At 39.1% G+C, this 27727-nt stretch overlaps 6 protein-coding genes across 6 annotated transcripts in view; 3 read left to right on the top strand and 3 right to left on the bottom strand.

Annotated features, from left to right (window-relative positions):
* Positions 1-342: 342 nt before the first annotated feature.
* Positions 343-6025, top strand: tspan2a (tetraspanin 2a). The gene is made up of 8 exons (XM_077726130.1): positions 343-548; positions 2815-2917; positions 3982-4079; positions 4161-4235; positions 4298-4390; positions 4460-4531; positions 5237-5320; positions 5391-6025. The coding sequence occupies exons 1-8, from the start codon at positions 480-482 to the stop codon at positions 5454-5456; spliced, it is 660 nt and encodes a 219-aa protein (XP_077582256.1). The 5' UTR covers positions 343-479; the 3' UTR covers positions 5457-6025.
* Positions 6026-10659, bottom strand: slc25a55a (solute carrier family 25 member 55a). The gene is made up of 9 exons (XM_077726129.1): positions 10535-10659; positions 9848-9911; positions 9584-9709; positions 9122-9177; positions 7663-7753; positions 7459-7577; positions 7135-7336; positions 6831-6985; positions 6026-6754 (listed from the first exon to the last, which is right to left on the bottom strand). The coding sequence occupies exons 2-9, from the start codon at positions 9865-9867 to the stop codon at positions 6519-6521; spliced, it is 1005 nt and encodes a 334-aa protein (XP_077582255.1). The 5' UTR covers positions 9868-9911; positions 10535-10659; the 3' UTR covers positions 6026-6518.
* Positions 10660-10908: 249 nt separating this feature from the next.
* tshba (thyroid stimulating hormone subunit beta a) lies at positions 10909-12932 on the bottom strand. The gene is made up of 2 exons (XM_077726319.1): positions 12699-12932; positions 10909-12220 (listed from the first exon to the last, which is right to left on the bottom strand). Exons 1-2 carry the CDS (start codon positions 12915-12917, stop codon positions 11948-11950), a joined length of 492 nt encoding a protein of 163 aa, XP_077582445.1. The 5' UTR covers positions 12918-12932; the 3' UTR covers positions 10909-11947.
* Positions 12933-14483: 1551 nt separating this feature from the next.
* slc5a8l (solute carrier family 5 member 8, like) lies at positions 14484-19311 on the top strand. Its single transcript, XM_077726761.1, has 15 exons — positions 14484-14975; positions 15301-15366; positions 15519-15570; positions 15668-15735; positions 15847-16001; positions 16175-16315; positions 16408-16537; positions 16620-16708; positions 16897-17009; positions 17449-17516; positions 17584-17670; positions 17768-17952; positions 18444-18553; positions 18638-18723; positions 18803-19311. The coding sequence occupies exons 1-15, from the start codon at positions 14622-14624 to the stop codon at positions 18902-18904; spliced, it is 1806 nt and encodes a 601-aa protein (XP_077582887.1). The 5' UTR covers positions 14484-14621; the 3' UTR covers positions 18905-19311.
* A 148-nt stretch (positions 19312-19459) lies between these two features.
* Positions 19460-27008, bottom strand: sycp1 (synaptonemal complex protein 1). Its single transcript, XM_077725569.1, has 38 exons — positions 26903-27008; positions 26502-26572; positions 26262-26396; positions 25905-25992; positions 25778-25818; positions 25533-25697; positions 25391-25458; positions 25220-25293; positions 25093-25151; positions 24949-25015; positions 24803-24876; positions 24633-24741; positions 24441-24535; positions 24121-24305; positions 23975-24042; positions 23847-23908; positions 23651-23767; positions 23474-23569; positions 23282-23385; positions 22990-23107; positions 22830-22900; positions 22614-22695; positions 22479-22541; positions 22354-22413; positions 22223-22285; positions 22027-22143; positions 21845-21955; positions 21513-21605; positions 21359-21424; positions 21200-21286; positions 21057-21128; positions 20873-20956; positions 20699-20788; positions 20574-20627; positions 20437-20514; positions 20262-20369; positions 20119-20187; positions 19460-20039 (listed from the first exon to the last, which is right to left on the bottom strand). The coding sequence occupies exons 3-38, from the start codon at positions 26370-26372 to the stop codon at positions 19914-19916; spliced, it is 3195 nt and encodes a 1064-aa protein (XP_077581695.1). The 5' UTR covers positions 26373-26396; positions 26502-26572; positions 26903-27008; the 3' UTR covers positions 19460-19913.
* The window catches only part of ppm1j (protein phosphatase, Mg2+/Mn2+ dependent, 1J), a 148079-nt gene continuing 146887 nt past the window's right edge, over positions 26536-27727 (top strand). Inside the window, exon 1 of the mRNA XM_077726762.1 lies at positions 26536-26616. The gene's annotated coding sequence lies outside the window, so the exon portion shown is untranslated. The remainder of the gene's footprint in view (positions 26617-27727) is intronic.

Below are 27727 nucleotides of genomic sequence, written 5' to 3'. Positions count from 1 at the left end.
CCTTCAAACCCAACATTTGACTCGGAATAATTGGCTTCATGGACTGTCGCTCCATCATTTCTACAAAATATTCGGCAAAGATCAAAACAACAGAGTTTAGTCTAAAGAGAAGGTCTTTTATTATATTGAAAATAAGTGTTGAAACACAACAAACCTATTAAGTCGTTATAATTAGTTGCAAGAACAGTTGGTGTTGTGAGATAGTACGTGATGAATATGATACATTTTTAAAAGCAATAATTAATGTCATTTTTGTGGCAGAATTTCAGTTCAGGCTCCCCAGGAATGCCCCCCCACGCAGGCACGCACGCACTCAAGCGGTGGAAGGGATGGGCGTGGCCAGGCTGCATCTCTCGCTCACGCGCATGTTTTGGGACGTTGGTGCGCGCGCACGCTCCTGGTCGCGACGACTGTAGCCTGACGCGAACGTGCACGACCATCTCGATTGGAAGATCTTCGGAACCGAGCAGGTGGCAAACATGAGCAAAGTGCACGGCGGGATGAAATGCGTCAAATATCTTCTCTTTGTTTTCAACTTCATCTTTTGGGTGAGTCCATTCTACATCAGCGTGGGGAGGCTGGGGGGGGGGGGCATTGATTGAAATGACGTCATTTGTATTGTTTGTTGCAAGTTATCCGATGGCAATGTGCTGTGCATACTGCCATTTATGCTTTTTAATGCTAGAAATGGTGGATTGCATCTTAAAAAAGAGCAACCAGTGCATTATGTTGTTGTTTACAGTACACAATTTGCATGTTGCTGCTGCAGAGAATAAGCTGGAAACCCACCCATCCACCCACCCACACACACACACAGGCACAATCACGCGCACTCACACACACACACACACACACACACACACACACACACACACACACACACACACACACACACACACACACACACAAACACAAACATCTATTATAGGACTCATTACATTGTAAGTACAAAAAATGTATGGACTATATTTGCCTTGGAATATTTGGGATATTCTGGTTTTCTGGATTTGTTTTTTCATTCAATTTTCAAACAGCGTATCCTCACAAGAGTTGTGGGGGTGCCGGCGCCTATCTCAGCTAACTATGGAATGTGAACCTGAATAGATAAAAGTATGATTGTATAAGGTAAAGATGTTTTTTTTTTTTACAGAAATTGTGATTTAGGGCAATCATAGGGAGCTATATTTCATCCAAAGTCCAAACAAAAACATATTAATAACAGACAAGACAAAGCAAAATGAACTTTTTTTTAAATTTGCCCAAAATATCAGCTCCAAATGTCTTGAATATCTGTGTGAAGAATATCATTGATATATTCTTTGCGATATTCCAACATGTGTGACATTGAGCGGTGACTTTGTCACAGGAAACATCCTTAATCTGTTCGTCGGCTCGTTTGTTTTGGTCCGTCTCGCTTTCTCAGGTGTGATCAGATAAGACCACCCACAGCCAGGAGCCTTTTAAATTGGAATTTCACATGATGTAATCATGCAAGGATGTATTAAAGATGAATACTTTTCTCTTGTCAGGATAATCGGTACAGAAAAGGAATGAATGAATAACATAGTAGGAAAAAAATGTCATATTCATCCATTTTCTCTACTGCTTTTCTTAATTTTTGCCTATTTTTATGCCTCTTTATCTTTACTCTTCCTGCTATTTTACAAAAAAAACCTGCTTAAATCACGTAAGAAAATTAAATGAATATATCAATTTTTTTTAATGACCAAAAATGGTCTCTTAAGGTTTTAGTGTTAACTTGAACAGTCGTTTAATTAATCGATTGAGCATGCAACTCAATGGTGTTAGTGATGAACTGGAGAAAGTGAGCATCCCATTGAGAAAACCACGATTGGCGTCCGTGTCAAACCGGCACACCAGACAGCGTCTCTTTGTCGCCAGCCGGCCGTGGAACCGACGGCTCTTGCCACGCCGCCAAAGGAGGCGTAACGTTCCCTCGTTAGCTAGTTTTTAAGGGGGTGCGAGGAGCCGATGGGGCGGGTTACGTCACCCCTTGAAAACACCCAAGTGTGAGGCTGGCACGGCCTGTGGCCCAAGTGCACCATGGGAGAATGGCAAATGAATGGGGATGCTATACAGATGGCCAAATGAGGATTTGGGCTAACAATTTAAAAATAAATACGTTTTTTTTTCTCTTCTTATGAACTTTGACCCTATGCATTGTAATTTTTAATGAATTCAAATCATTAATCATTATTCACTGCTCACTCTTGTCGGGTTTGGCTATTATAGATAATGTATAAATATAGTTCATGTTAATTAAGAGTAACATTCAAAATTTCTTTTTTCATTGGATTCTTTTCATACCATTAATGGCACAAAATGTCCAATCCAATTTACTTGGAAAGACATCGGTAAACGTCCAATCCATTTTCATGGATCCAATTCAACGTCCTCTCCCTTGCAGTCAAAATCGATTGGACGTTAAGCGCCCAATTTGTTAAGTGAGTCCCCTGTAAGGGTTTAAACAATAGTAAGGGTTTAAACAATAAATATCATTTGTGCTTGACACGGTTAACCTTTGACATCACAACTGCATCATTTTGTCACTTTCTTTTTGTTTCACTTCATTGGACATTGTGCTCCTCCTTCTGCTCCGCCCATCTTGACCACTTGGGGGCAATATAACAGAGTCAAGAGGACGATTCAAAGTGAAAATAAATGTTTTGCTCTTTCATATTACTATAAAAGTTATCACTTTCATTTTCAAGACGTTAAATAGTGTCTTTTTCCCAATGTCGTCTGTACAAACATTCCTGAAAATGGACTCATTTATTTTTTGCACCCCCACAGTTATGCGGTTTGCTGGTTCTGGCCGTGGGACTTTGGCTCCGCTTTGACCCGGAGACGGTGGAGTTGCTGACGGGCAATGATGCCCCCGATACCTTCTTCATTGGTACGTGACTATCCAAAATATTTCACGTGAAATGAAAATGTTCCATCAGGATAATTTAGCACACAGCGAAAGCAATTTTCAGGTGTCGATGATGAATACTGTATTCAACGATGTCAGTACTTTGCAGTCGGCTCTTTTGTTTAGGAAAAACAACAGCTTGCTGTGCCCCCACGGGGCTTCGTTAAATTTGTGCTTCCTTTACTCGCTGGAAGGGGGTCCGATGATGAGGCCCTCAGTGTGCCGCCTGCCCTCGGGGGAGCGCAACAGTAGAGATGATGACATCCCAGCAGAAAGGCTGCCAAAGAAAGCTAGAAGGGTGTTTGTTTGGAACAAAAGAGTGGGATGGGGGTGCGGTACGGTGCTGCCGTCCGTTGGTAATCTGGTTAAACGTTGAATTGCAGTTGTGTTGCAATGCATATAGTAATTTTAAAAGTAGTTTTGTTCTATTTTATTATTCTTTTTAATATTTGGCTGTCAGTTAGGGTTTGATATTTCTGATCCATTTTGATAAATGAATTATTTGGTCCTCCAAGTTGTCCCATACGGAACATGAGATAGTTTGAATGAATAAGATGTCAATGGCAGGCAATGGATAAAATATTTAGGGCGGGTTTGAGATTTTTTTCATTTATATATGTATAATCAAAAGGAATTGGATGCCTAGTGTTGTTAATGGAAGGCAATGAGTTAAAAATAATGAGCATCACTCATATGTACATGTGGAAATTAAAAAAATATATATATATATATGATAACTAAATGCAAAACCAGAATTTTTTTTTAATTGTCATGGGGAAATCTGTTAATTATGAAATTCCCAAAATGTATTTACATATACAGCAAATATATATGTATATATTGATATGTATTTTTAGACCTGAAAAATCTACATGAAATTTCAACGGAAAGGAATTTCAGTAATCCAAGATGCAATCCACCTTGACCCCCATCTGACAAACAACAATTTTAAAATGCACCAACACCCACTTTGTACTATTTAAAGTTTTATAGGACTATTTGCAGCCTATTTATTGACGCCATTTGGCTCGTGTTTATCTCCCCAGCCGTCTATATTCTCCTGGGTGCTGGCAGTTTAATGATGCTGGTCGGCTTCTTTGGTTGTTTCGGGGCAGTTCGGGAATCGCAGTGTCTTCTTGCATCAGTAAGTTCACTCCAAGCGTTCTTAAACCTACCCACGAATGAATTGTAACCTTTGATTTTGCCTTGAAAACCTTCATTTTAGTTCTTTGCCTGCCTGTTGATCATCTTCGCTGCTGAGATTGCCGCCGGCGTCTTTGGATTCATCAACAGGGAACAGGTAGAAAAACAGGGAAGTGGTTCAAAAGGCACTTTAATAGAAATATGTATGTCTCTTCAAAGATTGTGGAGGAGGTGCAAAAATTCTACAGCAGCTCCATCGGCGACGCGTCCAATCCCAACGCCACTGCCATTGCGCTCATTTACCATAGAACAGTGAGTCCAATAGTTTCTGCTTTTTAAAAAAAGGATATTAAAATGAATAAAACATATTTGTATGTGCAGCTCGACTGCTGTGGAGGATCGACGTCGGCAGCTACATCGGACCTGTGCGAGGATGCCCCAGAGGGAACTAAGGTAAAGAAGAGTGATATGTAATGGCGTGCACTAGATGGCGCTCTCAAGCAGACATTTTCCCTATAATTCACTATAATTGCGCATAAAACTTCTATTTCTCTCAGTCATTTTCACATTAGCTTGTTGATAAAGGCTGTTTTACTTCCCTACTAATCAAATGACACAAATTTTTACTCCAAAAGAAAAGAATAGTCAAAGTTAAACATTTAAAACTAATATTCGCCATGTCAGTCATCTTGATACCTGCGTAATGTGTATCTCATGCTATTAGTGCACCCAGAGACTTGGTGAAAAGTACACCACTACGGACACAATCATAATATATGCGAGAAAATACAGTGATAATAGCAACATTTTACTTTCTGTTCTCAATGGGTCAAGACAGAGTAATATTTGGTCAATAATGAGCTTCCCCGTAAACACTGACATTAATAAACATTAATTGAAGAAATTTATACTAATAGCTAACAATACATGTCAATCTTTTTTGCCTGGGAGGGTTGGCATTGTCAAAATGGATTGGATGTTTACCGCGCTCAAAGACCAACATTCACAGCCCTTCCTTCTACTTTAAAAAAATTGGACGTCTATCGTTGTCATTGCTAGGTAACCAGTTAAAAAATGACATGTATTTACATAATAATAACAAAGGCATAATAAATTAAAAAAAATATTCATCTTATTTGATTTTAACTGTATTCACAGGACTGTCTGAGCGCCATCACGGATTTCTTCAATGAAAGGCTCCACATCATCGGCTACATCGGGATCGGCATTGGCGGAGTCATGGTGCGAATTCTCATTTTGTGTCAGTGACGCACCAGTGGAAATAATATTCAACACATCTTTGTCATTTCAGATCCTAGGGATGATCTTCAGCATGGTGCTATGTTGCGCCATTCGGAACAGCAGGGAGGTCATATAGCAGAAGACGTTGGAGATGCCTTCGCTACGCATGTAACAGTCGCTTTCTGCTTGTGGCACGCTCGTGTGACATTCCTGCTGTAAATATGGACGCCTCTTTTTATGTTCTACGTGCCGTGTGCCTCATTTTCTTGGGAGGACTAGCCAGCCTTTTCTGTAGAATTGACTTCATATACAATGTACATCATACTCCATGTGCCTACTGGACAAGCTTTGTGCCGTTAATGTGGGCCAGCACCTTTTGAAAAACTGGTTCAAATTTTAGCTTGCATGTGTTTTGCCTTATTGACTACTGAGCTTCCTATTGCATTAAAAAAATGTATGTTTTAGTTCATATTTATCTTGAATTCATTCACTGCTAATTAAATTCTGTAAATATGTATTAAAACCAGCCATAATAGTGAGATGTCCAATGAAAAAAAAGGCTAAAATAAATCTTTCAAACATGCAATAAGTACAGTAATAGTAAGTACACATCGGTGTACTAGTAAAATCATAGAAGGATTTCAGTCAACGTGTGCTTCTTTGTAATTGTGTGTTGTTATTAAAATAAACAAACCAACAAAGGGATCATATTGCATTATTTAATTACGTGTATCGTTCATACAGTAAAAAAAAGTTGCATGTAGTCGAAAAATACTTTCAATGAAAAGGCATCGCTGCAGGATGGGATTTCATTTTTTTGTGAATATGCCGGACAAGATGGGTGGACAAACGGAGGAGACATTGACATGTTGGTAACATGACTCTGTACACTTAAAAATGACTTCATGGGAGGCCTTCAGTGGCCTATCCCACAGTAACAAATGTACAAAGAGAACTTTCAGCTCCTTCCGCCCTCATGGAGGTGGAAAAAAAAAGAGCTACTGCGGGGAAAAAGAGGCAAAATCGCCACTCTGCACTCGGTAAAGCTGCCAAATGTAAAACAGTGCCGAGCGTAGTGAAGCAAAAGTGTTTCAAGTGCAACACAACTCTTCTTCCTCCTTACGTGGATGTAAACGGATAGAACGGAGCTGCCAGTAACGGGCTTCCTTCTTGATTTTGCGCGGGTGGCGCCGACCTCTCACGGCGTCAGAACACTGAGAGGCGAGTTGTCTAGAATGTATTCGCCAACGCCTACAAAGTACATAACTTGGGCGATGCCGAACAGAGGTGCGATGACCAGCGCTCGGCAGGCGGCGCCCTTCATGAAAGCGGCGGGTCCTTCCTTGCGTAGGATTTTGCTGACGCAATCCACAACTCCGCTGTAAGTCTCTTCAGCGGCCCCTTTGTTAAGTGACTGCAATCTGGTCTTCACAACTGAAAGGCGACAAGAATTAAAACGATTGTTTCACAATGATCGTTTCAAGATGTGTGCTGACCACTCGAGACTTACCATCACACGGATTAACGGCCACTGCGGCGGCGGATCCCGCCGTGCAACCCGAAAGGAAGGCCCAGTAGAAGGGTGACGATTGGTCGGCGCTCGGCTGCCCGAGTTTGTTCAGGTTGGCGAACAACGGGAAGTAGACCACGGAGAAAGGGACGTCCCTGAAACGCAGAATACATCAAAATGGTTGTTAAAAGTTGGAAGACACTTAAGAACTCTCTAAATCATTTTGACTGGGAGGGGTGAATTTCCGCCAACGTCGATAGCACTAAAACATGAGTTAAACCGGTTAAGTTAGCAGAAATGTTACCTCATGAGTGTGGCCCCCAGGCCTTTGTAAAGGCCTTGGACGCCCTGAGTTCGGAGAAGCTCCTTGGCGATCTGCGTCGCCGACGCAGCTGGCGGCGTTGCCATGGCAGCGATGGTTCCTGAATTGTATGAGCGGCTGAGCAGCGGGTTCGTGGCCACCTGCTTGAGAGCTGACGCCATGACTGGTTTTTGTTGCTGAGCGGCTGCGGAAAGATGAGAAATATAGATTGAGTATATCAAGTCGGCATCATGGAAGAGCCATGAGAAGCCTAAAGGGCTTGGTTTCAGATCTTTGATGACTCATTTGTGCCCGAATCTGTCTTACCTAATCGGCCAGCATCCTGCAACTGGATCTTCAGCATCTCCATTGGCGTTGTGACAATCACTTGACACATGCCGGCGCCACACCCAGCCATCATTTCCTTAAAAACTGTGAGACCCTGACTGCAAACACATGGAATGGGATGCCAGTCAAAATCTGAGCGGGTTTAAAGTAGCGGGGGGAAGGAAGAGCAGAATAAAAACTCACCCATTTTTTGAGAAATGGTGTCGGAATAAGTCGTTGGCGGCCAATTTGATGGCCTTCTCGGGCGTTACCAGGGTCAAATTGACTGCGGCACCTAAGGGAGAAACAAGACAACAGTTAGACGTGAAGTCATCACGTTGAATTTCGCATACATTAGACAAAATTCCCCCTCATTATCATTACGACACAAAAATTTCAACAGTCCTATAAGAGGCTAATAAAACACAAAAAGCTTCAATAAAAGAAGGTTATAGAGAAAACAAGGAGAGACAAAGACCAAAATAGAAAAGAAAAAGAGAAAGGAAAAAGAGAAAATAAAAATGGAGCAAAGCAGAAGTTAGTGAAATGACAAGCAAAAATAACGAGAGGAGACCGTGATCAGACTTTGGCCAAACTTGAAAATGGACGATTGTGAGTTCTCACAAGTCATTTTCAAGATTAAACAAAGTTCCAGAAGTGAACGAGCAGCACGGACATGACGGACAAGGAGTTGACTGACACGAGAGGGCAAAAAAAAATTAATAATAATAATAATAAATCAATAAAAATAAAATAATAAAACAAACAAACAAAAAAACATGTGCCTGTACTTTGAAATAGAGCAATATAGTAAGGACCATATATGGTTTGCCTCCAGCGTGGCTGCGCCTTATCGGCTAGCCTTCAATATCCCAGGGGGACCCAGGTCTGTAATATGAAAAACACAGATGCAGACAAACAGCATTCCTCACACAAGTAGAGAGCCATTACATAAGGCCCCCATTTTTTTTCTTATTAAACACTATATCCACTTTTTTTTCAATGATAACTAACAATCAGCGAAAAATATAAGTTTAACATGCGCATAGTTATGGACTGGTATAAATTGCAAGGTATATGTACTAACTGCTCAAGATAGAGTTAAAACTATTTTTTTAAATGATCACGTGTCATTAAGTATTGCAGTGTAACTTCCAAAGATGGTGAAAATATTTAGCTCCATAGGAATGTCAAATTACACATTGCATAATACATGTAATTAATGCTTTATCAATTTACACTGTTGATTTTTAAAATGATTTCATAATGAACAAAGCAACTATTCCGTATTCAAATGTGACTGAACCTATTTTTTTTCATAATGAATTCAGCCATCCAATAAATATATAGTTACTATCATAATTTAGCTAGATTTATTTTTGTTGGCCATTTGGGGACGCCATAATCACGTTTCATAAGAAAGATTTTTTTCATTTTTAAATGCCAAACGACTATTACTAGCATTTAACTTTGGAAGTTGCATTGCATAATGATTTTAACTCATCTGCTGCCAAGAACCACTTTAAATTGAAAGTCACCGTTGGAACAGGTTGGACTTCTATCTATTGTCGCAAATACTTAGCACATCCGGATTGCACCCTATCTTTACAATAACTTATTTAAGCAAGTCTGGTGATAGTAAACATTATATTTGGAAATTTACCTCTATACATGCCAAAGTATCCCTCGGATCGAACAGTTTTCACAAGACAGTCCATCCTACAAAAAAAAGTGAAACAATGATTAAAATAAAGACTTTCAAAAAAGTGGAATAAAGTGAGTTGTTAAAAAATGAAGATAACCAGCTGAAGACCAATTTTAAATAAACTTTCATTGTCACTTTCTCATTAATTACGGTTGGCAATTAAAAAAAGCCCTGATTGAAGTCTACATTGTGACATGAATGGGCAGTTTTTTTAATTGAGTAAGCAATTTATTTATCAAAACAGGCATGGTATAAAAAAAAACAATGGTCAACAAATTCAGGAATTTTAGGAATTGTGTCCACCCATGAATTACCACCAAGAGGGATTAGCAATACTCATACGCCTTTTCAAAGTAGAAAAGACAGGATATGTATGGTATGTGGAATGTATATTGTGCAAGTGTACTCATGTCAACTCACATGTTTTTGTAGACCTGTTGTCCTTGTCTCTGGTTCTGCAACCGGGTTTTTGCCAAATCAATGGGAAAAACGCAAGTGACACCCACAATGCCGGCGATACCACCATTGATGAGCTTGGCTGGGAGGCTGCAAGAGAAGTCATATTTAAAAAAATGTTAATATCACAAAGAAAATTTGACTTTTCAGTGTTATTGGCGATCCATCTGATTTGAAATGAATGTCTACGGTAGAACTGAAATAATGAAATAAGATTAAATGACATACCTGATCTGTTGCTGAGACATGATGACCTTGAGGTATGGATTTGAAGGTTTTTTGAAATGAAAGGCTGGAAAATATTAAAAGGCTCTGTTAAATGGATAGTTTTATAAAAATTGAAGAAAAGTCTAGAGCCACTTCTGTATCCAAACCTAACTGGCAGCACTGGTGTCATTGACGCAACCCACAACGTTTGGAGGCTTATATCCATTCGCCTCTTGAGCCACTAATTTGACGTCACAAAGTTTACAAACAGTGGGCGTAACCTTCCGCGAATTCCGGAACACCCAAATAAGGATTCGCAGAATCATCGCACGGAGAAGAGAAAAAAAAATCTATTCTACATGCAAAAACGATTTATTTGGAATACCTATATCATCACATTCATGTGCTGCTGCTCAATTAAAAAAAAATATATTTGAATCGGCTTGCTTTTTAAAAAAGTAATTTGGGTTTCAACTCATTGTTATCTATGCGTTTAATAAACTAGCAGCATTTAAGAATACAAACTAATGAGGGCACTCCTGTTAAACAATAAGTGCATTTAGTGTAGACCAGGACATAGTAAGTACCATTGTTCACATACTAATGCTGAGCATCCGGTTACCAATATCGGCAAAAAACAGGTTAAATAGCCCTGAAATGGACTTCATTGAAAAATAAAATACTATGATTTGAAATAATATCACTTACCAAATATTGCGTGTAGTTATTACTATGTAATCGACGTTTAAGTTGAGGAGAGGTTGTCATATACAGCTTCGTCTGAGGAATGCTACAGAAGAGTGGAAATTTCCATTGAGTCTTGACGTTCGCCTACAGGAACCCCGCCCACTCGACGTCAATTGGCTGCTGTTAACCCGCTGCCATTGGACAATCAACTGGTCTCGCAATCTTTTCCGCCAATGAATGGATAGACTCAAAGGGGCAGAGACGTAAAATGAAAAGGCTTCAAAATGAATAGGTCATTGTTCAATGTTAGAAAACTTGCATATCAGGTTTAAAAAGCACAAAAAGACACGTATTTAGACCAGTAGTGGTAACTTTTGACCCAATAAACTTTGCAATTTGTGTCAGGACTTTCGTTTTATTGTAGCCTTCGAAATGTACTTGACATTTTTGGCATTTCACATGTAAAACTCGGGCAAGGCCATTCATGTGCAAAAAAATAGCAGAATGCAGTAAGCTGTTGAGTTAGTTTTTTTCCAAGGATTTGGCAAGAAAATAAGTGGCAAAACTGGTTTCTTTCCCTTCACAAATGCTGTAAAATTCCTGACATGTTCCAACAGAAAAGGTTGGAAATGCAGTGGTATGTAATTATGCATCAAAGTTCAGGCCCATGTCAGTAGGTGGATACCAGCAGTAATAATACACTATAATAACATTTTAGAGTAGAATTTCCCAACAGTTTAGTAGTTTACAAAAGCGTGGCCAACAATGGTCACCTTTTTATGAATGGGTCATCACCTGTAGTCTGATAATCTATCCTTTTTGTGTCATCGCTTTTGCTTGGATTCATGGGACCTTGTTACAAGTGCCTGGGACAAAAAGGGTCGCAAAGAGAACAGGGTGGACACGACATGATGTGGGTGCGATGTCATCTATCACATGGTGACCTGCATCATGCGGCTATTAATACGCAACAGCTGTCAACCCGTAAGCTCTGTAGGGATGAGAGGAGTAATGCATAGCATGTAACCATCTTGCATGGAAAGTTTTTTGCGGAGGCAGTAGCTTTTCTTTAAGATCGTGACTATTTATTGTATTGTGTAAAACTCGATATTTTGACAGCCACCGCCTACCTTTGATCTATTACAATGACTCAGGTTCACGTGCCTCTCAATCTTATGCGACTTCTGGGAATGTTATTTTTTTTGCAACTAAGTGTACTAAGTAGTAAACACAGAGCAAGACCGGATGTGATTAAGTCAAGTGCGGCTTAGTAAGGAGGCTATTTAGAGGCTTTAATCGAGTGTTTATAATCAGCCTGGAAGTAAAACAAGCCCATTTGTGTACAATAAGAATGAATGAGGTCAGAGACCCGGATGCGCTTAAGGCTCACATGCCACCAGACAGTATATGATAGCAAACAAGATGATGATCGATTCAGAATAATAACAGGTAGTCTTCAGGGTAAAGGTACATATGTCTAACCGGTTTGGTGCACCCAGTGCCGCCCATGCCTGCCCGGTGGGCACATTCGTTGGTGTCAGTCCGACAGGCTCCGCAGTGGCAGCTGAGGGCCACCGGGTAGGTGAAAGCAGCACTAGCCGCTCGGGGACATCCGGGCAGCTGGGTCGTGCGGTACTCCACTTTATCGTAGGTGCAGCCTGCCTGGATCAGGAAGCGCGAGCCGAACGACTTTCTTATGTTACTGTCCTGATGGGCATATACACAAGCAGAGCCAATATTTAAGTTATTGTCCAAATGTTTTGACTGAAGTCAAAGGATCCAAGCATAAAATAAAACATTTGCCCCACAAAAAAAATAGAACTCACCGAACCTTTCGACTGTCACTAATATTCCCCCCAAAAAGAAGAAAAAAAATCAAAATTCATGAAGTCCCATATTTTTACATCCACTCATTTAAAAAAACACACATAGTTAACCCAAGACTATATTCAGTTTTTGCCAAAAATATACCACCAAAATTTGATAAAAAATGATATCATATGAATTTCAGTTGGGATTTAGCCATCATGTTTCCTTGCCAATGGCACCAATGGCAACCATTGACTTAACAAGGAGACCTGAAAATGCCCACAGAATAGGAAATAAACTATTAACACAATGACCAACCTTCAAATCAACGAATACTGATTACCATTTGTTAATTTGGAGTGTGTACAGTACGCACCCTGGAATAGCAATATCCCATGCAGATGGTGGTGTTGATGGCTACGCAATAGTCACACTCCGGCTTCTCCACGTACAAGGTGTAATCGGTGGCCAAGCACATCGGTGCCGCAGGACGGCAGAAGAGCAAGAAGAGACAGCAGGCCAGCATGGCAGTTTTCATGTCAGCTGGAATTGGAGTCAAGATGGCACCGAGCAAAGAAAGAAATTTTAAGCTCATGTGCTCTCTTTAGTGTTACCTGTTTGAGAGTAGCCCAAAGTTGCTGCGTCTTACAGTTTAAATACTCAATGCACAATACATAATGAATTGTCTGTCGTCTGGTCAGATTTTTATCTACAATCTGTAGCGAAATCAGGCCATTATGTTGATGACATGAATGAATTATAATTTAAGGTTAATATACAGTCTAAACCATCTCCAAATGTTTAATGCTTATTTCTTAGGATTCACTATGTTTGCCTAAAATGTCCTAATCTTCCTCTCATTTGTGTAAACATGAACCATGATGAATTATCTTCTAGCCTTTTTTTTAATTTAATGAAAACTTGTACTGAGTAAACTTGCATTACGACCAACCATAAACCTAATGTAATCTGAAACGTGCTATCTAGTCTCTAGAACATAAAAAGGTCAACAAAACATAATAAACATGATAAAAAAGCTTCCTGTACTCCATAAACCAAAGATACAGGAATGTCCTTATCCAGCCTTTCGTTGAATGATTGTCTGAGGAAAATAAGGTCATGTGGTTTGGATTACCTTATCAAACTTAAAAAAATGTCATTATCCATTATTATTATTACTATTATTATTATAAGTATTATTATTATTACATATTCTTATCCTTTTATGATATTTAAACAAGCTAGCAAGTTAATGAATGGTTTCACAGCAGGCAAAATGTTTAATTTAATTTCTCTTTGAGTGGTGGGAATAAAAATAATTTGAATCATGAATAATAGCATGAGGGTCTTATGAATTATTTCCCCTGTGTTTCATTATTCTGCCTCTCTTCTAAGACCGGGGACCGATTGAAGTGTTTAATCGTGATTAATCGCACGGCATTGTCATGATTAATCGCGTATTTCATTATTCAGCCTAAATGATATCTAATGATGGGCTAAGTTAGTTTTAAATCACATTGAATGACATGAGATCGTCTCCATGAATCACGATTAAACTCAGCATTTACTTCTTCTGCCAAATTTTCATTTTCATGATCATATTAACCCATGAAGACCCACGGCTTTATATATTTTATATTAATATATCTCGTGAATTCCTTAATTCCACCCGTTAGAGGCCTTGAAGCACTCTTAAACGGTCAGTTAGCAAACATTAACGCGAACAAGTGGACAATAACGTTAAGCATTTACCGAAACGTGTTGCACTTATTGAAACCTGAATGAAATCACCCAGAAAAAGCCATTATCCGTAAACACTATACAATAAATTGTACTTTTCTGTTGGAAAACAAAAGTTCTATTATCTTAAAAAGTAAGAGTAAATGGTTTGTGCACAATTTGAGGATTAAAACTAACAAACAACTAACAATGCCTGCTGTGATCATTTTTATGAGCAACTCATAGTCAACCGATGGTAGTATGCATTGTGTGACATCTAAACAACATGAGCAGATCACTACCAAATCTGTTGTTTTTTTTTAAGAATGAAAGCAAGGCAAAGCCCTGTGCTGTCCTCGATAGATGATTGACAAAAGGAAATATGTCTTTATGGTCTTGTATGCTTAGATAGGCTTAAGCAGATAGTGAGGCGGAAGACTGTCAGTGGGAATCAGTGCTGGTGACTCCACAGTACGTCGGATTTTTGTTTTGTTTTGCCTTACGACTACTTTTTGGGAACATATTGTTGACTAGTTTGAGATCTACTACTCAACTTCAAGACTCAGAACGTGAACTCGCCATGGTAGGCACAGGTGGCCCTGTGGCCACCTTCTCCGTGTGGGACTATGTAGTGTTCACGGGTTCAATTGTGGGCGCCGCCGGCGTTGGCCTCTACCAGGCCTTCCGAGGACGCGGGCAGAAGAGTAGCGCCGAGTTCTTTTTAGGCGGGCGGCAGATGACGGCCGTCCCTGTGGCCATGTCACTGACGGCCAGCTTCATGTCTGGGGTCACCATGATTGGCACGCCGGCCGAGGCATACCTTTACGGATCGTCTTTCTGGATATTTGCCATCTCCTATGTCATTATGTCTACCATCAGTGCTGAGATCTTTGTGCCTCTTTTCTACCGGCTGGAGATAACGAGTGCCTATGAAGTAAGACAAAAAAGTACAATGTATATAACGCAACTATCAATGGAAAATAAACTACAAATAGTACCTATTGTATGCAATATTTAGCAAAGCTGCTACCTTGATCTTCATATTTCGTGGTTTATTCGAAAATAATTGACTGGGTACAGTAATCCCTCGAATATCACGGTTAATTAAGACCAAACATGGCCGTAATAAACAAAAAACTGCGAAGTAGGGTCACCCCTATTTAAAAATAAAAATCTCCGAAGCCGCAATATTCGAGGGATTACTGTATTTAACATCAAGTAAATACAAAACAAGTGATTTGTTCCCTTTTCAATTTTAGTACCTGGAGATGCGTTTCAACCGGCTCATTCGCATACTGGGGACATTCATGTACACTACACAGACGGTTGGTAATAGACTGAAACTGTTTTGTACACTTAGCATAAGAAAAAAACCCACCTGGCTGTTTTGTGGAAAATGGAACCTTTCCATTGATGAATATGAACAAGCTCATTTTTCCCCCCAGTCAAATCAACTAATGGCAAGCTCTCATAACAGGTGCTGTACACTGGCTTGGTCATCTACGCTCCGGCTCTAGCTTTGAATCAGAGTAAGTAGCCCAAGAATACAATTTCATTAGGTCCAAATGACGTTCATGTTGCAGTGCCGTTGACAGTGATTGATGCCCAATGTGCCTTTTTGAACAGTCACTGGAATGGATCTATGGGGCGTGCTGGTAGCTACGGGGATAGTTTGCATTATCTACTGCACTTTGGTTGGTAAATCACCCGCACCTGTTTGTGACATTTTTTACTGCCACCCTAAATATCTCCAAGCTTCAATTTGATCATCTGCTTGAGTGAGCTGACACGTGTGTCATCTTCAGGGAGGCCTGAAAGCGGTCATCTGGACCGACGTACTGCAGATGGTGATCATGCTGGCGGGTTTCGTCGCCGTTATAGCGAGAGGGGCCGTGCTTCAGGGAGGCCTCAGCAAGATCTGGGAAGATGCCGAGGAAGGGGGGCGCCTTGAGGCATTTGAGTAAGGAAAGGCGGGTTGAATATCATTCTTGGGAAGATGTGTTAACGACTCAAGAATCCCAAAATAGGTTTACTACTACTAGGTTGCTCTGCAAATAATGAAGCTCGTAACTGAGGACCAACTTTGTATTCAAAGGATTTCCCCACATAAGCCATGTTTTTTTTTTTGGACAGCTTTGATCCGGACCCACTGAAGCGTCACACATTCTGGAGCATCCTTCTAGGTGGTAGCGTGACCTGGATGTCAATCTATTCCATCAACCAGTCCCAGGTGCAGCGCTACATATCGTGCAAAACACTTTGCCATGCCAAGACGTGAGCGCTCTCCTGCATGCTACATATTTTACTGAATTCATTTCATGTAACTTCTTCATAACCTGACAGCATCTCTCTTGTTTCTGGCTCAGGGCTTTGTATTTGAACATGGTGGGCCTGTGCGTGACTCTGAGCCTGGCCATGTTTTCTGGTCTCACCATGTTCTCTATTTACAAAAACTGTGACCCCTTCAGTAACGGTGATGTGCGTTCCACTGACCAGGTAAAGGGAACTTCAAAAACAGGCAATTGCACATTTATTTCTTCAATGATATAATAAAGTCTTGGTAAAAAAACAACAACAGTTGCTTCCCTACCTCGTCATGGACATCTTGGGCACCTACCCTGGAATTCCTGGTTTGTTTGTGGCTGCCGCCTACAGTGGGACACTCAGGTGAGGGGAAAAAATGTTATACAGGTGTGTCAATGTTAGCTGGCATCTGTTGTAATTAATAAAGTTTAATTACAGCATTTATCAAAATATGTAGGGGTGTGCCTGCAGGGCAAAAGCTAGTATTTAACTTTAAAACTATTACATTGTTCTAATTACTTGATGTGTGTGTACCATGTGTTGTTTTCTAGCACAGTGTCGTCCAGCATTAATGCCCTTGTCGCCGTAACTGTGGAAGACTTCATTCGTCCCGCATTCAAAAACCTTACAATGAAGCAGACTACTTGGATGAACATGGGTCTCAGTAAGTGACAATAAAATGTATTCAACGTTGATTTTCACATTTTTATGAACTTAAAAAAAATTCAGCACTAAAATTTTGTCAGTCGGGATAGGCTCCAGCACCCCGGCAATCCTAATGAGGATAAAGTGGTTCAGAAAATGAGATGAGATGAGAAAAAAAGGAGCAAAAAAAAAGAATTTGCGATAAGTGAAGTCTTGATAATCGAGGCATTACTGTACTAGTTGTTTCTTTCAGTGGAAAACTCACTGGTTAAACTACCTGTGCTGGATTGGTTGGATAAAAACCAACCTCTGCGTCATCCTTTGCACCGATTTGAATGCCTCTTATCTAAGTCAATGTCTTAACCCTTTGAAATGCTGGCCTGCCATCATTTCGCAGAGCATCCATTTGATCACGAAACCTAAAAATAAAAACGTCTCTGTTTGAATCTGTTAATCAGGTGTGGTCTTTGGTGCTCTGTGCATTGGCATGGCTGGAGTGGCTTCACAGTTGGGAAGTGTTCTGCAGGTAAACCATGATTTTGATCTCAAGCACCTGTGAACTGAACAGTGTCCTGATAGCATTATGTGTACAGGCAGCACTGTCCATATTCGGTATGCTGAGTGGGCCACTCCTGGGGCTTTATCTATTGGGCATGTTTTTCCGCACAGCCAACTCGACTGTGAGTGGTGCAAAAACATGAACTGATACACACCTGCTATCTCAACTGTTGGCACAGCAGCACGTATTATTTCACTGGCTTCTTGTTGACATTGCAGGGAGGCCTCGTGGGAATGCTTCTCAGCTTAGTGTTGACATTGTGGGTGGGGATCGGAGGTCAGATCTATCCGCCGTCACCATCAAAGAGTAACCCTCTGCCAGTGAGCATTGCGGGTTGTAACAGCACACTGCAATACAACATGACCACAGCAACTCCATGGAGTACTCCTGTCACAAAACCCAAGTAAGTCAATAGCACCATGTGTTCTTTTCAATGTCAATTAGGTCCAAAAAAATAGGAGCTGCCAGAATCAAATAGTACTTGTAACTAAATAGGTCACTTGGTGTGTTTTTTTTGATAAAAAAAGAATACATGTTTATCATGGAAAAAACAAAACAAAACTATTGGCGACTGTAATCATCTTGGCGTATCTTACTCTAGGTCCATTATCTTAAGTTTACGCCACTTTTGTGTCATTCTTGTCAATTATCTCTGGTGACTACTGTGAGCAATGGATTGAGACATAAATCAGCAATAAGTGTCATTGAAGTAAAAAAAAAACAAAAAAAGGAGCAATAAAATGGAACCTCAGTTCACTAGTATGAACAGAACCACACATTTTGCTGTGACTGTTGTCAATCCAAACAAAGTTTTTCAATCAGCTTCTCATTTACTTTCCACTATCATACATAGAACTGTATATGAATAATAAATATCTCCTGTTTATATGTCAGTGTTAGGCCTCCATTAGCAGACACATGGTACTCTTTGTCCTACCTTTACATCTCTTTCTTGGGTACAATGATGACCATTGTGATCGGCCTCTTGGTGAGCATGATGACAGGTGAGGACCACCCATCCACCTCCACTATGACATGGTGCTTGAGACCTTGTAAACACTAGATGCAAAAATGATGATTTACTGCAGGTGGCTGCAGGCAAACCAAACTGAGGCCCGAATTATTTGTGAGGAAATATAATTTGGTGTGTTTCAGCAGGAGTAGTAAATCAGAGGTAGGCCTTTTGTTTGTTTCCATGACTGAAAAAGCAAATTCAATTTACGGTTTTATTCTACATTCTTCTTTCATGACAGGACTTGAAGACCATAAAGTCTGCATCAGACTTGAAAATGGGTGTGGACAATTCACAATTTGTACACAGTGAAGGCAGTATTCTTGAAGCGACCAAGCTTTAGGAATAAAATATTTTTTTCCCCTCAAATGTAAATAGTTCTTGCACTTGATCTAACAGCTACTTTTATGATTTGTGTGATGAATTCAAAAGGAAAGGACTAGTGCTGTGTTCTCCATTGCTTCATTGTTGTCAGAGATGCACATTACAAGTATTTACTTGCAACATACCAATCCACCGCGTGATGTATCTTATGACAAATGCAGTTGTTGTCCTAGTTTTTATTGACGACAAAAAACAATTTTATTTATGTGATTAGACTGTAATTGCTGCTGGTCAACATTTGAACAAGTGAACTAGTATTTGGTCAATGCACAGGATTTGTTTGTATTTGATCAGCTATTTTTTTTTCACAGAATGTGTGCTTTTTTTCTCAACAAATTCAAATGCTCATCAAATAAATATTTTATATTTAGCATCATTTGTCTTGGGAACCTTATTCATTCTGTGTCAGCTTTTCAGGTTAAGTACCATACAACCCTTTTATACTTCAGATTTCCAACTTGAACTTGCTTACAAAGTTGGGAGTTCACCTTTTATTACTCAAACAATTACAGACATTGTCTTGTTTATTTTATTTTCCGAACACTGAATCCATTCAGATAATAAACAACAGGAAAAAGCCTAGTAAAACACCCTATTGTGAATATCTAATACAGTCTTTGCATACTACTATTGATACTACTTCAACATTGACTAATGAAATACTGTGAGTAGACTAGAATAGCAAACTTCTACTACAGCATAAATCCCCAAATACTAAACTATGACCACAACAGCAAACAGTGGCTACACAATAAAACTATAACGACTATTACAACACAAATCTCTACTACTACTGCAGCATTCTACAAAATAACTATATTTGTTTTACTCCGATGCGTATGACAATAATACACCCAACTCACCACTTTTTTTTTACAACACCACTGTTATTTACCCATTCCCACCAAAGATATGTATGCCCAGTAAAGTTGGAACAGAAAAGTGTGTAATGTTGTCCCCCAACAAACTTATGAAAAGATATCATGAGTGTTCTTCCTCTTTTTGTCAGAGTCAACAGCAGCGGTCCATCCAGCATCACGAATCCTCTTGAGGGCCGCAGACTTTGAGTTTGCAGGCTTAGCAGATGTGGGGTTCTGCAGGTGGGTGAAAAAAAAGAGATTTCAGAGTTTATAAACAAAAACAACTTTTAAACATGTAAAATATTTATGTTACCTTTTTGAATCGGGAAGTGCTGCTATAGGGTTGACCAGAGCAATGACTTGCTAACATGGTATCAAAATTCTGTGAAAACAACATTAACAATGCTTAATTATGGCTTAGCCCTGTTATCGAGTTACAAATACAAATATTTTCACCGAAACATTGTTGAGGTCAGAGCTGTCAGATGTGGGTTCCAGCTCTATGGCTTTTTTTCCCCAGCTATCCAGCTGTTTGGAAACAGGTGGTGTCTTCATTCTGTAGGTCTATAAAGCAGTACATATACATTAGCACTTTGAAGAATGCCACCTGACAGTTGAACTGCTCAATTACTTTTATTTTGTCTGTGTTTCCAGCCCGCCTTGACCTCGTTGCCGGTGCAGAAAAGTCTTCAAGACGCAAATCCTTGAGCTTGAATTTAAAGTTCATTAATTCACGTTTCATGTGAAAAAGACGAACCGGGGTTCTACCTTGTTCTTCTGTGTTCTTTGACTGGATATGTTTGAAGATTCAAATTCTAATTCCTAACATGTATGATGTTCCAAATGTTACATGTTATGGTGACAGTATATGAATACATCAGGCTTCTACAGACCTTGACAAAGTCAAACACGCTCATCTTTGCAGCCATGGATTTCGGTGTACTTGTTTGTCTCTCTTTATTCATCGCGTTGATGGCATTATCCTATAATGTACATGACACAATCAGTTATATGAAAAGGACATTTATGAAGGTATGACTGCATGTGTATTTGTTCCATGACTGTACTTTGTTGGCGTCTTGGGAAGACCAAGATGTTTTAAGTGATGACAATTCCTTTTTCATTTCACTTAACTCCTTCTGAAAGGTATCCTGACAGTACAGAAGATATTTGTTAAATTGGATACCAACATAAAATAAAAATAACTGCCCAATTGAGGTTTTTCCATTAATGCAGTAGCCTTCTACAGACCTTGGCGTTACCAAAGTCAAACATGCTTGTTTTTGAAGAACTCCCTTTTTCATATGTGTTCATGGCATTTGCCTTGAGGTACATGAATAGAACTGATTAGCTGATAGCAGCTGCTGTGTTTGTCATATCAATGCACTCTGTACCGTTTTGTTCCTTTCTTGGGATAGCTGAGTTGATTTAAATGATGTCAGTTCCTTCTTTGCGTCATTTAACTCCCTCTGAAAGTTCTCCTGATAGCAAAATACATAATAGTTAATAGCAACTAACTACTCCAAAAGAAAAATACAAGTATATTTCAATACCTTTTCAGTCAAATGTTGCTGCTCCATTAGCTTGTTTTCTGCCTGAAGGTTGGTTAGCTCAAGCTCCTATTTAAGATATTTTCAACCATAAATCTTTAGATGTGATAGCTTTTAGGCTAGATTCTTATCTGAAATGGTTTTAAATCGTCTGTACCAGTGACGTCCTGCTGTTGAGAGCCTCTATTTCACTTTTCTTCCTTTCTTCAACCTCTGCATCCTTTTCCTTGACCACAAGGTCATATTGGCTCTAGGAAAGACAAAATAGATAATGCAGTCATTACCTGTGTGGCAATTCAGGTTCTGTCCTCCAAAATCAGCTAAAATCGGCGAGGAGGGCCCATTATAAGTGTGTCAGAGCCTCATACTCCAAGCTTTAATGGATTGAGACAGACCTCCGCGCAGTATTGTGACATAACAGGCCTCAGAATGCACACTGTGGATGAAGTTATAATATGCAAGAGATTCACTCTGCGAAGAAACGCTTACTTTGTGTTTCTCCATCAGTGCAACCACATCTGCCATTTTGTGTTCACACTTGAGTTCTGCATCCTCTTTGCTCCTCACAGCTTCGGCGGTTGTCAGTCGCAACTCTTTTATCTGTGGGCAAAACAGTCATTCTGTTACTTTAACATTGAAAATCCCCCACAAGTCTTTGTTGTAAATGTAACCTCATTAGCAAGCTCGTCTGCTAGTGAAGATTTATCTTGGAACTCTTTATGCAGCTTCTGTATTTCTTCATCATGCTTCATTTTCATATTTTGGGACTCTTCATTCAAACTGCTCATCTGAAGACATCCAAATGGGCATTGAAAACATTTTCCAAAAGTGATTACTACCTATGACAAAAAATAGGACCATAACAACCTTTTCCTCAAGCTGATTTGTTTTCCTAAGCTCTTTTTCCATTAGGGTCTTAAGTTTTTCAACCTGAAATACACATGAAAAGTTAAACAGTGCAGAAACACATTGGCTGATCTAACACCTTATTGTCAAACCTCCTTCTGGTATTCGCCTGCTTTACGATAGGATCCAATTTTGTTCTTGACGAAAGAGCACTGAAAGACAAACAACGGTTTATTAGTCGTCATAAAGTGACAACATTAATAATAGCAAACTTCACCTTTGCTTCTGAGACTTTGAGCTGCCGTTCTGCTTGTTTGACCTTCTTTTTCAAATCCCCAAACTGCACAAAGTGGCAGGCACGTTAAGATTATTAAAGAAAAAATACCTACTGAGCTTTAGCCGATGTGCCTACGTTATCTTCCATTTTCTTTTGCAACTTCTGAATCTCTTGACACTGATCTTGAGTTAGGCTTTGCATGGCACAGACATCCACCCTATAAAATTCACAACATTTGAGCTATATTCAAGGACCAAATTCAGAAATTACAGCGTTTTTCACCGCGGGGGACTCCACATTGCAGAGATCTTAAAAAATCTCATCTACTTAATGTCTTTACTGCCGACTGACCTTAAACGTTGGTTTTCCTCCGTCAAAGCCTCAATTTCCCCGGAGAGCACCATGACCTTCTCCTCACTTACCTGCCAGTCAAATTAATGATGTTGTACTGATTGATAGACACAATTTGCAAACGAACATTTCACAACCAAACATGGGGCAACACTCAAACCTTCAAATTTTCTTTGACAGCTTCCATTTTAGAAGACTTGCTCTCAAACTTCTGCTCAAATGACTGCTTCTCACATTCACTCTGAATACATTTAGACAGCAGCTCTTCATACTTGGCTCTGGGAAGCAGAGTACACAATACTGGTTATTCACAATACAACTAGTGTCTCATCTCATCTCATTTTCTGAACCACTTTATCCTCACTAGGGTCATATTAAAAATGTTATTATGTATGTTTTTAATGTAATGTATCCACATGAGTTGCCAAAGAAGAGTTTGTCGGGAAACTTACTGATTCAGTGCAAGTTCTGTCTTGAGTTGCACTATCTCAGAGGTGTATTCTTCTGTTTTCTTCATTTCATTGAATAACTTTTCCTCCAGATCGAATAATTTGCTCTGTGAAAGAACACAAAAATGCAGATGGTTGAGTAGTACAATTGTTACATTGTGTCGGCTTTAAAATTCCTTCAGGTGATACAAAAACCTCAGCGATGCATTGCTTCTCCTTGAAACTCTCTTCTGCCTTTTCAGCAGCCTCCTGGAGCTTTTCGTTGTCTCCGCGTGTAATCTCTGCTTGAACCTAGTCCATTAGCAAATGTGAATTGGTCAGTGGTGGCATACAAAAATATATAAGTAATCTGAGATAGACGATGTGTATTACCGTGGCTTGCTGGGCTTGTAGAGTTTTTGCTGAAAGATCCACTTGAAGATCTTTCACCATGACCTCAAGTACATCAACTTCCGCTTTAAAAAGTTCTGATGAATTGATGTTTTTTTCCTAAGAGACACAAAGTGCAAACGTATTATTTTAAACTGACACAACAAATAATAGTTAATTAAAAATAAGGCTATGTCACCAAATCACTCAGAAGGACTGTGATTTGCTCATCTTTTCTCGAACCTTGCTCTTCAATTTCTCCTGCGTGAGGAAAAACAAAGTTACAATGGCAAATTTTTGGACAACATTCGAACAACTAAGACTCACGTAAGAGTTTGTTTGTCTTTTCGAGTTCTTGGTTTTGCTCCTTCAGTTTTTCCTCACACGTCTTAAACCTTAAAGATTAATTTCAGTACTGAAATGACCAGAGGAATCACAATGCAGACTTTTGGAGCATTGCAAAGATTGTGTACCTTTGTTCCTCAAGAGCTAACGAATCCTTCAGCTCCACAAGGGTCGTCTGAACTTGTTCGAGCTTCTCGGCTTGTTCATTTTTAACACGGAGAACCTCCTGCAAGCTTAAATCTTTGCTCGTGAGGATCTGTGTGTGCTCTTCTTTGCTCTGTCTAAGCTCAGCAACCACGGCTTCCAAACTCATCTTTGAGGGAGGAAGCATGTTTAAGCCGGAGCAAACAACCCATAGCTTTGCCACGTTTAAGGGGCACTTGAGAGTTATCGTGCCGAGCAGCTATGCAGATCAATCAGACATGGACTGTACGGTAATAGAACTCACCTCGCTTTGTTTATAGCGCTGCTCTGCTGAGTGCAATTTTTCCAGCAGAGTCTCTTGCTCCAATTTCAAACAATTCAGGTCCTCACATTGTTTAGCTAGAAAAGAATCCAACGTAGAAACATAAGTAGGCAGTAAATTAGGCAGGTAATTTCACATTTTAATTGTGGCACTTATTTAACTGGCTCTTTTTACCCTTAGCCTCTTGAATGAGTGTGCATTGATTCTGGGTATATTGGAGGTCACACAGGACTTTTTGCAGTTCTCCTTCTTTGTTCACAATTTCAGCTTGAAGTGTAGCCACCTAAAGAATCCAGCAAGCAGTGTTTTACAAATGCAGATACATTTGTCTTTTACACACTGACCTCTTTCTCATGACAGGAATATTCTTGCTCATATTTTTCCTTAAGCTCTTCCATTTTCTGTAAACCTTCCTTGGCTATGTATGAAAAATGAATATAAAGGGACATGAAGTAAAACTGAAATTAAGAAAAAGTGTGAAAGACCAAACCTGTTTCCATCTCCCTCTGATTGGCCTGAGCTTGACCCTGTAGCTGTTCAAATGCTCCAATCATTTTCTGTGAACATAAAACACATTATTCATTAACTGACTGCTTCTTACCATTTATTCAATAAATATAGAAATATATTTTACCTCAACATTGACACCATTTTCCAATGTAAGTTTATGCATCTCCTCTCTTTCAGATTCAACTACAAAACATAAAAATGTCAATTTACGGTACTACAATGAGACTGAGAGAAGTTCTGAACACACTCACATAACTGCATTTTGTTTGCTGCCCGATCAAATGTTTCTTTCAGCAAATTACACAAGTTGCGGGTTGCATTGTCTCTGGAAAAAAAAAACATTTATTAGACCATAAATATACAGTATAAAGAAAGTGTAAATGATGAGGAGGCTGATGATAATGTGAAAAGAATGAACATACTTGTTCCTTAAATCTTCATTTTCACTCGACTGTTCATCGAGTTTGACGCTGAGACTTTCATTTTGAAACTGTTAAAATTGTACATAGTGTATAAAATGACAATAATATATTCACAGTATTTGGCTGCGGAAAAGGTATGCACCTGCAAATCCTGAATGGCTTTACGTTGAGTCTCGATTATTCTTTTGTTCTCCTGAAGTTTTCTCTCGCTTTGCGCAGCATCACATGCCACTTTAACTTTCCAGCATTTGATTTTTTCCACCTCCTCAAACATCTTAGAACAAAGCTGACCAGGAGTACTGTCTCTCTATGGAGCATTAATGATTGCAGCAAGTAATTCATATTTGTACTTATTACATTTAGCAACCTGTTTACTATTTATGTTACCTCCTCTTTGTCTGTTGATGGTACTGTAATCTTGAAGCAATCTTTTGATGATGAAAAAAATAATGTATTCATATTTTCAAGTTTTGTGCAGGCCATCTTTATCAGTGCATTTCTGAGTTGACTTTACCTTGTGCGGTTGAATTAGTTGGATTTACAACATTTTTGTTGAAGGTGGAAGTCATGTTTTGGTCTTTAAGAAAATATTTACTTGGACCCTAAAGGGAAATTGCAGTTGAAGTAGTGCATGCAAAAAGTTTACACATCAATTTTGAAGTGTCAAAACATAGATAAATAAATATTCACTACACTTCATCAGACCAAATTGATAAGTCAACAATAAATCAAAATATTTATAGTTGATGTTTTTATTTTATTTTTTAAGGAACAAGCAAACTACTGTAGGTGGGCATGACGTACACAAGTAAACGCCAGCTATACATACCACTTTTTTAATGTAAAAAAATATCCGACCATTTGTACTTACCAGTTCAGCTCCATTATCAACATTTTCTTGAGGTTTAACAGCAAACACTTGGCTGCTATTCACCCTTGGTGGGACCAAGAGTTTGAAGTTGAAGCGCCCTTCTTTCTCCATCTTGCACTCAAATCTTAACTCTGGCTATATAATTGCGTCACGGGCAAATTAGAATTAAGCAGGTTAATATTCACATTCAAAAAAATATTCAAATGCATTGTTTTAATTGCCGGAAAATTCAGTTCTTACCTTCGGATATGACGAAACCCCCTTTTATGGTAATACTACCGAGGCCGTTTGGACGCAGATGGCGATGATATCTAGCTCGTGTATAATCAAACAAAAAAGAACGTTTATCTTGCAGGTAACCCTTCTTATTACTTCTTGATCCTACTTACAAGTAATTATTGAGGAATAGAGTGAATAACAAGATGGATCAATCAATGTAAAACTCATTTGTTACCGAAAATGTTTGTTATTTTGTTTGTATGTTAAGTACACCTGCAGGCTTGGCATTTCCTTGTAATTAATCAACACATTGGTCACGTTAGTACTAAATCCTTCTTCTGGCGTATAAATAATTGTAAAAAAACATCAGATTAAATGTCAATCAGGGGTTAGTTTTCAAAACCTGTTTCTTAGTTTCTTACCACTATGCTGTGCAACGTTGCCTCCCTCTGTCGACCAACAACACAAATAGTAGTAGTTAGTAATATTCCAAATGTCAGTTACGTTATCTCAAACCCACTGCCAAAAAACATTTTTCTTTTAATCGTGTAATTTAATTTATGCACGTATTTATTATAAGCATTTCTTAAATTTTATTAAAATCAATTGTAATTTTAATTTAATAATAATAATTATTAAAATTTTATTATAACTGATTTGCAGCAGAATTACTGTTGCCCCACCTTCAACCAGTGAATAATAATGAGGCAAAATGATGCATTGATACACTTAACAAATATTGTAGTATTTATTTGTATGAGGCAAGATTATACAGGGTAGACGTTGCAAAGTTCTTTTGTAACTGTGAATACATGATAAATGACTTGTGTGAGGTAACTGGGTGAATAGTGTATTTTACTGTACGAGAATATATGCAAGTAATCTGTGTTAATATAATAACATTTGTTAGCTGAACATAATGGTACATGCATAATAAGACAGCTCTTTCATAGAGGTGTGCAGTACATACGCTCCTTAATGCAACGTTTCCCAACCTTTTTTGAGCTGCAGCACACTTTTTTTTATTGAAACATCTCAAGGGACATCACCAATTGATTTATTTTAAATTTAGAATCATGTCGTCTATACTAACAATAGTCATTCTCATCAAAGTTATTGGGAAACACTGCCTTAATGAATTTGAGCCCTTTGCCGCATAAAACATACTTTGCATTATATGGCAGGGAACCTTATGATCATTGATTGTATGTGTTTTTCAAACATACAATAACAGTCCCTCTTTCAAA

Source organism: Stigmatopora nigra, chromosome 10 (genome assembly GCF_051989575.1).
Source record: "Stigmatopora nigra isolate UIUO_SnigA chromosome 10, RoL_Snig_1.1, whole genome shotgun sequence".
Classification (NCBI taxonomy): domain Eukaryota; kingdom Metazoa; phylum Chordata; class Actinopteri; order Syngnathiformes; family Syngnathidae; genus Stigmatopora; species Stigmatopora nigra.
This window is presented reverse-complemented; position numbering and strand designations above follow the sequence as displayed.